Source organism: Vigna angularis, chromosome 6 (assembly GCF_016808095.1).
Source record: "Vigna angularis cultivar LongXiaoDou No.4 chromosome 6, ASM1680809v1, whole genome shotgun sequence".
Classification (NCBI taxonomy): domain Eukaryota; kingdom Viridiplantae; phylum Streptophyta; class Magnoliopsida; order Fabales; family Fabaceae; genus Vigna; species Vigna angularis.
Window position 1 is genome coordinate 25747364 of NC_068975.1, and position 15563 is coordinate 25762926.

Here is a 15563-nt window from a genome sequence, read left to right on the forward strand (position 1 = left end):
ATTAAATTAAGGTATGTTTAAAAGTTTTTCCTTAATTTCTACCATGTGATTTGAGTCATTATCCCTATATTAACTTTAATATGATCGTTTGTAACTTAAATATTTTGACCTTTCGGATTTTTTTCTTTAAATATATGAATGATTACGAATGATTTGAGTCCTGAATCTAAATATTACGAATGATTTGATTTATAATGAATGTGAAAATGATATTATTTTTAGCTTTTAATATTATTAAATTATCACATAAACCTGTTTATATATAATTGAATTATTAATATAGATTGACAGTGGTGTTAAAGAAACGCGGAAAACAGGGTGGGTCCCATCCCAGGAATGGAGTGGCGAGGGTGATGACTGAGATGGCGAAAGCGCCGAGAAAGAAGGCACTGCAGGAATGGCGCTGCCATGGTTGAGATTGAAACCAAAACCAAATGCTTCTTCACTTTCAATAATCCTAACCACCACTCTCATTCTTCTCGTATTCTTCTTCTTCTCGATAAACCCTCCTTCTCCCATTTCCACACCACGGAGGTCACTCCTCTTCGCTCCCTCACCGTGTGCTGCCAAATCCAATGGAATCCTCAAATACCAATGTCTCTTCCCACAGCACACCGCTCTCTCCATTCCCATCCTCTTCCTATTCCTCCTCCTCCACTTCTACATCCTCATCACCACCGCCAAGGACCACTTCTCCCTCGTCACCACCAAACTCGCCTCCCACCTCGCCCTCTCCCCCAGCATGGCCGCCGTCACGCTGCTCTCCCTCGGCAACGGTGCTCCCGACGTCTTCTCCTCACTCGCAGCCCTCCGCGCCGGCCAGTACCGCACTGGCTTCGGCGCTATACTCTCCGCCGGCACCTTCGTCTCCGCCCTCGTCGTCGGCTTCGTCGCCATCTACGCCGCGCCCTTCTCCGTCGATCCCGCGCCTTTCGTTAGGGATGTTCTCTTCTACCTCACCGCTGCAATGTTCCTCTTCTACGTATACCTTAGCGCCGAGATTTTCCTTTGGCAGGCCGTCGGCTTCGTTGCCTTCTACTTGTTCTTCGTAGGGTTTGTCTTCTACATGGATTTGGGGATGGCGGATCGCGCTCAAAAGAGTTCCGCGGATCTCGAGAGACAGTTGGAATCGGATCCTGACGCTGTGGTTTCTAGATCAGTCGAGGGAGAGAAACGCGCTTCTGGAGTGCGTGGAGCGTTTCGATTGGTACGTTGTTGTTGTTACTGTAGTGGTTTCAATTTCGCGTACGTACGTACATGGGTATATGATCTTTCCGTCCTAGCAAGGCAGTTGAAATTGAACTACTTTATTACTTTTAAGGTTCCTTTCGAGTTTTGTCTTTGATGTAGTAAGCACTTCTGCATCTGTAATATGCTGCGACTTACTTTCTTGCATCGTTAAAATACTCACTTTTAGCATATTGCTTGCCATTTTTCAATGTTTTCATGTATCAGTTTTAGTAATGTGATATGTTTCTCAAGTTAGAGGTAGAATAGTATGTCTGAATTTGGAAGGAAACGAGATGCGATTAGAATCATGTGTTTGAGGTTTTTAAAATAGAATATAGGGAAAGATTTAGATATATGTAGACAAAACATATTGATCATTCATAAATTTGCTAAGTGGGTGGTATTTCTGACAGAGAGTGATATGATTCTGTCTTAAAATCAATGATTCACCACAGTATAGTCGATCATTCTTCTTGAGTACAAAGTTTAGGGAATTTTATGTATTGCATGGATATGTTTCTAATTCTGGTTCTTTACGATATTGCTTAATCACTCTTCTTGAGGCAGTCCTGACTTTTTCATCCCTTGCCCTATGCACTCAGATTTCTAAAACATGGGAGCTTCCTGTGGAAACTGTCCTCAGATTGACGATACCTCAACCAGCACCAGCACAATGGAGCAGATTTTATGCATCAGCCAATATTGCACTTTGTCCACTGGCCCTCTTGTACGCCTGCAACTCGTTCATGCCATTTAATCACTCCATAGTTTTCCTCCTCCCCAACACTCACTTTCCCCTCTGGTCAGTAGTTTTAATGACAAGTTTCTCTCTTGCATTTCTTCATTTTATAATCGAAAAGGAACCCCCCAAAACAGAGCATCTGCCCGTGGTTGTCATGGCATTTGTGATGAGCGTGTTCTGGATATCTACTACAGCTGGAGAGCTGGTGAACTGCCTGGAAGCTATAGGCACACATCTCAAACTGCCCCCAGCACTCCTGGGTCTTACTGTGCTGGCATGGGGAAATTCAGTAGGTGATCTTGTTGCCGATGTTGCAGTTGCTAAAGCCGGTCATCCGGCAATGGCGATGGCGGGATGTTTCGCCGGACCAATGTTCAACATGCTTGTTGGCCTTGGAAGTGCATTAGTCATACAGACGGCCAATGTATATCCTAGAGCTTATCAGCTTAATTTCCACGTTGGTATAGTCATCGCATTTGTATTCCTGCTTTTAAGCCTTATGGGGTCTCTCTTAGTGATCACTTGGTGCAGATTCAGAGTGCCTAGGTTTTGGGGATTCTGTCTAGTAGGCATCTATGCTGCTTTTACGGCGGCAAGTTTAGGAATAGCCATGTTCTCAGGGTGATTTTTTTTAGGTGGATCTATGATTTATATTCATACTCAAACTCAACCATAAGCTAAATCCTCATAGATGGCATTATTGAAAGAAGTATTCAGCACGTATATATATATATATATATATATATATATATATATATGTTTATGATGGGTTTCCTTTTAGGTTTCTACATTAGGTTTAGGTAGGATAAAAGAATTAGTTGGGTCCTGATCATTGGAATTTTTCAATATGACATTGGTATACCGTCCCAAGCACGCTAGATCATTGTAATTACACCTATCTGTTACTGGTTCTGCTTACTGACATTTTGTTCACAATTGATTTCTTCTTTTTTTAAAGTTTTGTGAAATCGAAGGTGAGATTGATTGTTAGTTTTATTGAATGTACTTGTAATCGGTAATAAAATTAATGTTTTGACATCTCATTAGTTTGGAATTTTTCCATTTCATAAACATGAAGCTATGGTGGAGTTGAATATGAAATGCTTAATTCTACTTGTGTCTCCTTAGTCTGATCATTCTCCTCGGTCCTCGCTAGACAGAAGACATCTTCCTTACCTCTGTTTGGTGGTGAGAAGGGGAATTACTTTTTGTTGATGGTTGGAAAAGAACGAAAAAAGTGAAATTAAAATTAAATTTCTTTACTATTTTATCCCTACATTTGGATTATATAATGTTTAAAGTGAGGGTTATAATGGGTTATATATTTTTCAAATAGTTAATCTTCTATATAATTAATATTCATCTTTCCTGTATTTTAAAAGATTCCTCTGCTCAAAACTAATGTATGGGAAGTGGAGAAGCCTTGTAAAAACCCTGACATGGGCATGATAAGTCTGGTCCAGTTCTTGAAGCCTATTTCAGCATGCATTGGTTACTTTACTTTGGTAGTAAACACAATAGTGTCATTCATCTTCCTACTCCAGTAAATTCATTCTCACAACCATTCACAACCTAATTTATCTAAATATAAAATATTTCTTAATTTTAGTTTTTAAAGTTTTCCAGAATATTAAAAAATAAGTGAATTTTTAAATATTTGACATGATAATCAAATTTATCATATTTTTAACTCCAAAATTGTTAGGGTTATTTGTTTTAGTGTACGGTTATTCTATTATAGTTTTATCTTAACTAAACCCTAAACAACTTTATGATTGGATTTCCATCCAAATTTCTCATCTCACTCCATTACATTTTATGTTTCTCTTATTTGATTTTGTTAAGAAGGAAGTCTAAAGCAATGTTTGGATCAATGTGGGTGGTAGATAGGAAGACAAAAATATTCGTGTTCGTGGGTATTAGTAGATAAAATTTGTGTATAGTTGGTGTTTGCAAATATTTTTTACTTATGATTAGTGACTATTTTAATATCTTTTTATATTGGATACAAGTATTATTGCTTGTATATGTTGATATTTGATATTTGTAAAAAATAAAATAAAAATTAATTTATATTTTATTGAGTTAAATTTAATTAAAATTAAAATTAATTTATATTTTATTAAGTTAAATTTAATTAAAATTAAGTTTTAATTTATATTATATTATATTTTTTATAATTTTATTTTAAAAAATTATAAAATATATATTTTTAAATATTTTCAGGTCTTCAAAAATTTTAAAATATTCGTAAATATTTTTTAAATTAATATTCATACAAATAACGAAGTGATCAACGTTATTGTACCTATCTAACCCGTTACCATGTAGACTCTTGGAAAGGTGGCACCCTAAGCATTGCAAGTGAGGTTGGAATAATTGTTGGCCAATGAAATAAAAGTTGGTGATGGATGATGGGTGTAAAAAGTGAGCACTGAATGAATACAGTGAAAAGTAGGGTTTTGAGAAAAGAAGAAGAGAGAAGTGTTTTGTGCTATATGCCACTCACAATCTAAGCTTTTCTTTATTTTTCTTCTTGTGTGTTTTGGTCTCTTGACCTTTGGGAGTTGAAAAACAGCATCTTTAATCATATCATCACTGAATTATTCAATGGTTCTCTTCCACCCAAACCCTAATCTATTGCCCCAGCAATCATACCACTCCCACAAATTTCACATTAAAAATTACCATCCATCTATTCAATCAATTTCACACTTAAAGAACAACAAATATGGATCAAAAGTTCTTAGCACATGTTAGACCAAGATTTGTTGATTTTTTTTTTTAATTATTGAATGCTGCTATATCTTCTGCTATAGTTACACAAATTAATAAGATAGAAAATACGAATATAAATGCATTTTTAATTAAATCTTCTTGACAAGTAAACCAACTTAACATTTTTTATGAATTTTTAAAACTATCTAGAATTTTATATATATGTTAACTGAAACGAAATCAAAATTTCAACTTAATATATTCTCTCGTGTCCTCTTGTCCTCTTTTTCTTCTCAAAATCGAATCTTAAGACTATATGTAATATGTCTAAGGAATCTCACTGTCCTTCCACTTTTCATTTTTTTTTAAAATTCAAATGTGTATTTTTTGAAAATAATTCAGTTACTTAAAGAAATTAAGGATTGTAGGTACACTTATTTATTACCTGGGATTATATGTCTCAAGCAGGTCAATGTAACCTAATGCTTCCCATTCATCTTAATACATTTTATAAGTAACAGTATAATGTGTAATTTAAAGATAAAATACAATTTTTTTTAAATAGTTTTTAAAACAAAAATATATTTAACCTATATTTTAAATAATTAATAATAAATAATATTAATAAAATTAAATTATATGATAATAATTAATAATAATACAATTAAATGAAATATAATAATTGTGAGATCTATCAATTTTAATAATTAGAAAAAATATACAAATATTTTTAAATATTTTAAGTAAAGATAAAATAATTTGCTAGTTATAATTTAAATGATTTATTTTATTTTAAAAAATCTAAAAAATAAGATTTGGTGAATAATTATTCAATTAGAAAAAATATTATTGAATATTGTTAGATATTAGTTGATATGGTTAGATATTGTTACATGATTTCAAATTAAAATATATCTTTATATATTGTTAGATATTGTAACACCCAAATTATTTAAGGGTATTACTAGTAGTAAAAACTAAATTAATTCGATATATGATATAAATAATCAAACTTTATTTCAATTCAACCAAAGTACGGTTTCCAAACTTACAAACTTTAAACAATATAGTTTTCACCACTTAACATAGATTCGAAATTAAACTTACAAGTCTTACACAATATTTTTCCAATACAAATTTATTCTTTTTACAAAAATCCCTAAAAGTTCTTTTTCCCCAACATGTCTCTCATCATCTCTAAGTTTTTTCAACCGCATCTGCAACATTATCTGCTCACGTATAACATGAGTTATACGATCATAGCACAAACAAATAAGAGTAAGCTAACCATAACATACAATCATTAAACTTATTTATAATATATAATTCAATTATGTATTAACACAATTATCACGATGTCATTAATTCATTTTTCCTTAACTTCTTCAAAATCATCTTTCTCATTTTCATAAACTTTACAAATATACTATGATTACTCACGAAGCCTTATGGTCAGACCGCTCTCTGCCTGCTTCTATAAGACTTATGAGTAATATGTTTATGTCAAAGCCTTATGATCAGATCACTCTCTGTCTGCTTTCATAAACCTCATGTGTTACTCTGCTCATATCAAGGTCTCATGGTATAAACCAAATATACTACTCCCGATAGTAAACATCATTTCATAATTAATGATTTCTTATATTCACTCCAACATTTCCTAACATCAACAAATCATATCTTCTCATCCATCTAACTCAATCATCTTCGTTCTCTAATCATAAATTGATAATAACTCATTTTCGTGTCAATATCCAAAATAAAATAAACATATTGCCAGATATCATATTGATAATAACTCATTTTCGTGTCAATATCCAAAATAAAATAAACATATTGCCAGATATCATATTCTTCTTATAATCTCATCTTTTCCATAACTAGTACAAACTCAACATAATTTCACCAATCAAAGGTTATAGATCGGCCAAATTTTATTTATATTTTTATTTCTTTATGACGTTACATAAAAATTTATTCTTAGTACAAGTTTCACTTTCAGGATCTAAACTGATAAATTGAATCATAATTTACTAGAATCTTGGATAAAAATTTCAATTCGATCTAACCATTAATAAAGTGGAAATTTAAAATTTTGCATTTGTAATTCAGGAACATAAAATTGAGATCCTTAAATAAAACAAACACTACTTAGTTTTTTTTTAAAAAATGGAACAGTCAAAATATATCAACATGTCTTAGCAACTACATATATCTAAATTTTAGGTTAATCTAACGGTTAACTAGGTAGAGATTGAGATTTATACAATTTGAAAACATTATTCATTGGGTTGTCGACTCTATCAAAATTGCGGAATTAATTCCTCCAAATACAAACATCCAGTTACAAATTCGAGTGGTCAAAATATAGTAATATATTTCTGGAATCATTTATCAAAATTTCCAACTTAATCTATTGGCAAAAGAAGGGGGAATTTAGATTTTTCTGATATAAGTTAGAGATAGAAATAAAATGAAGGTCAATCTACCCAAAATTATAATATTATCTCCTCTAAGTACAATTCTCAAATTAAAGATCCTGACGGTCAAAGTTAATTTCTACGTCTTATACATTATATATTAAATTTCCAAATTTATCTAATGGTAGACTAAGTAGCAATTAGAGTTTTACTAAGATAGCTTCGAAAAATGGAAAAACATGATCAAAATTTTAAATTTCACAATTTGATTGAATATTTACTTCAACAATTTTATAGTTTACTTATTCAACATAATAAAATGTATTCATCACATATTCCATACAAAATGAATATATCACAAAATAAATTAACAATAATAAAATATCACAATATAAACGTTCTGGGGAACTAAGAAGTTGAATCTGACATAGCCGGTTAGACATCTTCTTATCCTTCCAGAAAAATGCCAGAGAAAAATAAACACAATAAAAGTTCTAGGAAAACAAGAAGTTGAATCTGGCAAAGCCGGTTAGACAACTTCTTATCCTTCCAGAAAAATGCAAGAGAAAAAGAAACACGATAAAAGTTCTGAGGAAACGAGAAGTTGAATCTAGCAAAGCCGGTTAGACAACTTCTTATCCTTCTAGAAAATGCAAGAAAAAAAGAAACAATAAAAGTTTTGGGGAAAGAAGAAGTTGAATTTGGCAAAGCCGGTTAGACAACTTCTTATCCTTCCAGAAAATGCAAGAGAAAAAGAAACACAATAAAAGTTCAGGGGAAACAAGAAGTTCAATCTGGCAAAGCCAGTTAGACAACTTCTTATCCTTCCAGAAAAATGCAACAGAAGCAGAATATCATTCTAAATCCATAAAAAGAATCAAAATTCTAAAAATATTCAAGATTTCAGATCATACAAAAAACACAAGACTTAAGGTTACCTGATTCTCGCTCCTTCCTGGATGAAGAACACCTCTTCAGAAACTCTTGCTACATTCTCTACAACTCAGATTCTAGTCTTAATATCTCCTTATTTTCGACGAAAGTCTTGCTCAATTTCACTCTCCTTCCCCCAAAACTTCATTTCTCACCCCTATTTATAGTTGAAGTTAGGGTTACTGTAACAGTACTATAGCAGTACTATAGCTGTACTACATTTTACTGTAGCAGTATTGTAGCTGTACTACATTTTACTATAGCAGTATTGTAGCTGTACTACAATTCACTATAGCAGTACTGTAGCTTGTACTATATTTTTCCTATAGCAGTACTGTAGAAACACATGATTCACGAGGTATTCTTACTATAGCACTGTACATATTTCACTATAGCACTATACATATTTTACTGTAGCATTTTACTGAAGCATTATACATAAAATTATTTTTTATTTCAAAAAATCTAGTATCTTAATTACAACTATTTTCAAGGGTCTTACAGATATTATCATATATTTTTATATATTATTATATTATATAAATGAGAATAAAATATTGTATTTCCCATATAAATATTAGATTTTTAAATATATCAGAGGATAAGATTTTTAAATAAAAATGCGGGCAAATCCAAAAAGAAGTAAAGAGTATGAGATAGGGAGAGCTTACATTCTTATTTTCTTGCTTTCTTTCTTACTTTTTTGTTTGTATGTGGTGGAATATTTTATATGAGGAAATGGTAGAGTATGTTATATGAGTGACAATGCGAGGTGAGCCGGCCTATAGACCCAGTTTGAAACATGCGGGTAGGGCTGAGATTTTTAATCCACATAACCCTAGCCCACATAAGTTTGACTCACTTAACCCACAACTTATGTAGGCCTGTGATGGGGCGGTGCAGGTTGGCCCATTAGTCTGCAAACAATTCAAAATAGGGGTGGCAGTGTGAGACATGTAAGACAAGTGGGCATGTAGGCCTACTGTGAAAAGTATGTAGCGGGCTGGTGGGCCGAGATTCTAAGCCTACTGGCTCGCATAAGCCTACATGTGAGAGATAGATGCTTTTATCCGTAAGGCTTTCTGAGATAGGAGTGAAAAGTGAAACCTAAGGACTCCACCATAGGAGATAGGAGGAGTGATTCCTGTCCATAAGACTTTTGATGAACGATTTAACTCTATAGAAACAGATGACATGTAAGTTCTACGAGATTGTCCAACACTAGAAATATGTTAAAAAGTCAATGTAGAAATATTCATACTTCCATCTTTTTAAAGTTATATAATGATTAATAAATCATAATTGCATATATTTATCACATAAAGTAAAGATTTAAAGTAGTATTAAATATGAAAACAATAAAGTGACAAAGATGTATCTATTTATCATGTATTGATTAAGTCAAATATTTTGTGAAAATATAAGAGGAAATTCAAGAATAATTAGACAATACGAGTTTTTCTCATTTGTATATATTTTTCGATCCTTAATTACTTCAATTTTTCAAGTAGATATAATGTGTTTATACATGTTTTTAGATTTTGAAAAATTTGTATAATACATAACATTTTAAAACTTTAATTTAACTTTTTCTTTGTAATTGAGTGAATTTTCTTTTTGCTTAGGTGGTTGGTGGGTTAACTTAATCTACATAAGTTTCATTGGGAAAGCTTGATTACAGGGAGATCAAGTCCATCTTTTTAATCTATTATACAAATACTTTCATTTATGGTCTGATCCAAAGGTGCAATAAAGTTGTTTAGTTTCATAGTTGAGCTAATCTTATAAGATATTAATTAAAGAGTATAAACATGTCATTGTACGTAATAATAGACACTGAGCCTACTTTCCTTGAATAAAAAATATTTGAAACCTAGAAAACATATATATTAATTTAAGTTATGATGTTACATTCTAATGCTATTAGTAGAGGTGTAAACAAACTCACCCTTACAATTATTAAAAAAAGGTATACAATTTATCTTTATTATGTTTATTGGAGGGAAATTCCATAATATATTTCAACAATATACTCCGATTGGAAATGCTCAATTTGATTTCTCTAAAAATCATATTCCGAAATTGTATAATGATAATAAAAATGTATTTATATTAATATACACATTATATCTATATATCTAAATTAGATATAAAATATAGACATTATGTCTATATATTTAAATCACAGTTAATAATCATAATGTAAGTTATTTTAAAACCATGAAGAAATTTTACATTTTAACTTTTATTCACTTAAATAAATTTGACATATGTTAACGTCAAGGGAAAATATTATTTCAAAATAACTGATTGAAAACCAAAGATGCATATTTTAGATGAGATAAATCATATATTAAAGATTGCTTTATATTAAACTGTTTTTTAAATAAATGATTAATAAGACCCCGTTAATACAAGAATTGAAAAAAAACTATTATAAATAATTTAAAATGATATAAAATGAAATATAGAGTAAATTTAGATGAAAAATGTCACTTTGAAAGAAATAGACTTCGTTTGACTTCACTACACGAGGCACCTTTAATAATGACGAGCACAGGGTTTAAAAGCTTTAATAGAAAAGTCAAAGATAATAAATGAGTCATGATGTTTTTGAATAGTTTGTAACATGTAATCAAATAAACATATTCACTTATTATTTAAATTCAGAATGAGATTTAGTTTTCTTGTAAAAAGTGATACATATTTCACTTTACTTTGTTGATATCAAAGTTTGGAATTATTGCAATTGTTAAAATTTAAATATTAACTGTCTAGTTTTAATTTCAAATATTCATTTCAAAATAATTGAAAATATTTTTATTAACTAAAATAATATAAGATTATGTTATTTTATTGGATTACATATATTTTTGTCTTTAATAATAACGAAAACTTATAATCAATCATTTATAGAAATTTAATTTTGTTAAACCTTATAAAAAAGAATGGAATAAATAGTTCACTTTATTACCACTACTACTTATAGTTATATAATAATCTGTTTAATTAAATTTTATATCAATCGATGTTTTTAATTAAAATTTTATTAACATTTTTAATATATTAAGTATTTAAAACTTTATATTTTTTAACTGTATAATTATTATTTAATTTTGTTACAAACTAAGTGACGTAATAATTTATTTACATTTTTATACGAAAAATAAATAAATAATTTAATAAAATTTTAAATTTTAATGAAAAAAACTCAATTTAACTATTTTCAATCGCTTTCTAATAAAAAAAATTCCATTATAATGAATTTTTACAGCTAGGTAAAATAACGTAATAATTTGATTTTGTAATATCAAATAGAACACCATAATTTAGATAATAATAAAAAGTTCTAAAATTTAATTATTTTTTATAATACATCATTATTTCATGTCTCATGTTTTCACATGAGTAGTTTTATTATTATTTTAGTGTTTAATTCATAAAATAAGGTTTCAACAATTTTTCTCTTATTACTAAGATTTACTAGTTTCATTGATATTGAAAATCAAATAGTCACATTGAAAAATCAATTAGTCAAGGTCTAATTGAAAAATATAAATACTTTTAACATTCAATAGAATAAAATAAAGCTCTTAAATTTAGAGATGACATCAACTTTAATTAATTTTTCGGAAAATATCATAATTGTTAATAGGTAATCATTTATTGGAAATTAATTTAAGAAAAATGAAGTTATAATTATAATTAACTATATTTATTACTTGTTATACTTCAACATCCCATCTAAGTATGAAAATTAAGAAGTATTAAACAATATTATTCATATAGAGTCTCCACAAAAATTAAAAACTTATCTTTGATAAAATTTATTTCATAAATTTTTTTAAAAAAATATACAAAATAGTATATATATATATATATATATATATATATATATATATATATATATATATATATATATATATATATATAAATCATTGTTGTCAATTTTTTTCTATAAATTTGTCAAAATGTATCTTTTAGACAACATCCTTTCTATTGATGGACTCCATTATCAATTAAAAGTATTTTTTAACAATCATATATATATATATATATATATATATATATATATATAAATTTATAGAATTCAAATTGCATTACCATTCAAATATTTTTTTGAAGCACATTCTCAATTTATAAACTCTAAGGTAACCTACTACATATTAATTATGAATAAGTTATATATTATTTTGAACACTAATTAAGTTTTGAATTTGTCATGTAACCTTTTAATAAAATGTCATTATCCAAATTTAATTGGTCTAAAATCTCTCGTGACAAAGTTACTTCAATATAACTTCGCCAAAAATGAGTTTTTTCAAAACGAATCCCACTATAGGAACCTCCTTCAATTGTCACTACCTAAACTTCATTCCTCATGAGTCCGAGTTTAATGGAGTTAAGAAAACTTTACCATCTTGGTTCTTACACACACTACAGTGATCACTATGTCATTCCTCCTTAGGAAAGACCATATCCATATAATACACATAATATCCAAATAGAATTTATTTCCTTATTTAAGTACATGTCAACTTTTTCTTATAAATCATAATCATTTCATAACATTCACAATCACCTCTACAATTTACGATTTTGAAACCTACTTTTTTTTTCATCCAACCCTTCGTAGATTCGCTCAACGAGTTACCTTTGGTGGTATACTAGCTCAATAAATAGATGACTCGCTCAATAACTCAGACCCTAGAAATAATAATATGAAAAATTCTCTCAATGAGGCTAGGATCACTCAATGACTAAACCTTTCTTGCCTTTATGCCATTTTTTTTGAAGTTTAGTCTTGTCGAGCAAATCTTTCACTCACCCAATGATTGAGGCCTTAGGGGTTTGTTTAAAATCAAGGTCGCCCAATGAGCTCTGACTCATTCAACAAGTTCAAAGTCCTAAAGCTTTTTGTAATCCTAATTTTAACTCTCGCTCAATAGAGATTTTGCTCGTCTAATGAGTATGCATAAAACCAGAAATGATTCAAGTATATCATTTTACTCAATTGGATCTAATCAATGTTTTTATCCTGTTATAAACCACAATTGGCATCAATCAATTAAAAATATTTTATTATGAAGCAATTAATCAAACTCATATACCTATCCTCAAAATTGTGTCAAACAATTCATTCATCACATACTAAGAATATTCAAACAATTCACCGCATAATTAACAATTTATCAATCAGAAGTCATGGATCATCCATCACATGATTAATCTGAGTTCGAACATAAATTAGTATAAAATAGTACTAACTTCTCTTATCTAGAATAAAAAAATCTTGACTTAGAGATTATTACTACAACTCTTATTCTCATAAGATATTTTAATTACACAAAATTTTTTTTATCTTAATCCTCATGTTTTAACCTTGAGTTATTTTGAGACATATGTGCATAAACTAGATAGTCATATGCAACTCAAAACACTACTAAATAGAAAATGAGAAAAAAAATAAACTTATTCTATTTTGAATTCAGATCATTTAGATGTGTGGAGTTCTGTGCAATAATTTCTCGTACAATCTTTGATTTTTAAACAAATGGAAAATAAGGTTAAAAATACATAGGGAGGTTTTTAGAATAGACTTTTGTCACATTTTAAAAAATCATTACAACTCTTTACTGTTTTTTATCCTAACACTTATACTTATACAATAAAATTTATAGATATAATTTAATTTTTTAATCAACATTTATATTTGATTTTTAAAATTTTTAATTACAACACTAAAATAGATTTAATTTGATTGTATACCTATAAGGTTATATAATCAAAGAAATACAAATTTTATTTGTATTTACCTAGCAAAACTAACATCATAAAAACTCCAATACTGACTTCATGCCAACATTGTAAGAACTTAAACATATATAATGTCATGTAGGAGTAGGAGAGAGGTATTCTACAGGTACTCTACTGTACATGTCAGGAAACATCTTAACCACCTAAGTTAAGATATACTCGATTTATGTATAATCATGTCACATCATGATGGTCATATATATATAATATAAGTAGTATGAGATTAAGATAAGATGAAGTTAATCAAAATAATTAACTACGTAAATTGAGCCCATACAGATAAAAACTCATTAACACGGTAAAATATGATATATTGTATCTAATCCATCATTCAAAATATTTTTTACATAGTTCCTTTACACATTAAAAAGAAATGAAAACCAAGTACTTCTCACCTACCTTAAGATGAACATTTAGAATTTAAGTTGTTAAAAAAAGTCTTTACATACTATATTCTCGGTATTCCATTTTCGATTTTGTATGAGCATGCTGATTTATCATTAAGGATTTTCCAAAATCAAAACTTTGTGAAAGTAGATGAACGCAGTAAGACTAAAATTATATTTTGTATAAAGTAGAAAAGCGAACCTGAAAAAGCTAAAAAGTACCGTTATGAAGGTTTGAACGTTGCATTGATGATAGCAGAAAGGAAAATAGCGAAATGGTTGATGAGTCAGAGAATAGAACAAATGAAAATAAGAAGAAACCCTAAAATCCTGCCAAAAGCAATTCCTGCTCTGTTTTCCTGCAACGTTTTCAATTCACGCATTAAATACAAATGTCAGAGCATCCCCACTTCTCAGCTCTCGATTCCATAACTTCATTTATGCACATCAATTTTACCAATTTTCTCATAAATGCTGAAAACTCACAACAATTTTATAAACTTTTTATCTCCGAATCTAAATAATTGCTTTAAAGTTTTAATACACATAGATAGAAAATGATACTTTAACCAAATTTTGTTAATATCATCTATATATATTATTATGTGATTATATTAATGTTTATAATTACTATTAATTATGAAATAATTTTCAACTGTAAATAATATTAAAATATTATAAAAATAAGTTGTAAGAGTATCATTTTGCTTTCATATACCATGATAAATAAATTATAGATATACTTTTTGTCTCCAAATCTAAATAATTGCTTTAAAGTTTTTAATACATTTTTCATATACCATGATAAATAAATTATAGATATACTTTTTATATCAATTTAACTGAGATGTATATAATATTTAACATCAACTTATTATATGATTATAAAACATATTATAAATATTTTTATATTACTCTATTGTAATAGAAATAACACATGATAAAATAATGGTAATAATAATAATAATAATCTTATTTTTCACCTATTTGACTATTTTTCATTTAATCCAAATAATCTTAAATGTTTAGAATTCTTCAATTAAAGATCACCTTTTCCTCTCAAATATAATTCTACTGCTTTTAACTGTAAAAACCACTAGTATCCATTTAGTACTGTAGTTTCATGTATAAAAATTTAATTATGAAAAAAGATAATTTTAATTTTTAAATAAGTATTATTTTAAATTTTGATATCTATGACACCTCCAAAATTTATCATCACATAAAATCTTAATAAAATAAAAAAGATAATTCTAATTTAAATATAGCAATGTTTTTTTTCACTAGTTTTTTTCTTAAATATCCAAATATAAGAAA

The 15563-nt window shown here is 28.8% G+C and overlaps 1 protein-coding gene across 1 annotated transcript; it reads left to right on the forward strand.

The window, feature by feature from the left end:
* Nucleotides 1-242: 242 nt before the first annotated feature.
* LOC108342788 (cation/calcium exchanger 5) lies at nt 243-2929 on the forward strand. Its single transcript, XM_052879646.1, has 2 exons — nt 243-1207; nt 1833-2929. The coding sequence occupies exons 1-2, from the start codon at nt 398-400 to the stop codon at nt 2595-2597; spliced, it is 1575 nt and encodes a 524-aa protein (XP_052735606.1). The 5' UTR covers nt 243-397; the 3' UTR covers nt 2598-2929.
* The last annotated feature ends 12634 nt before the right edge of the window (nt 2930-15563 follow it).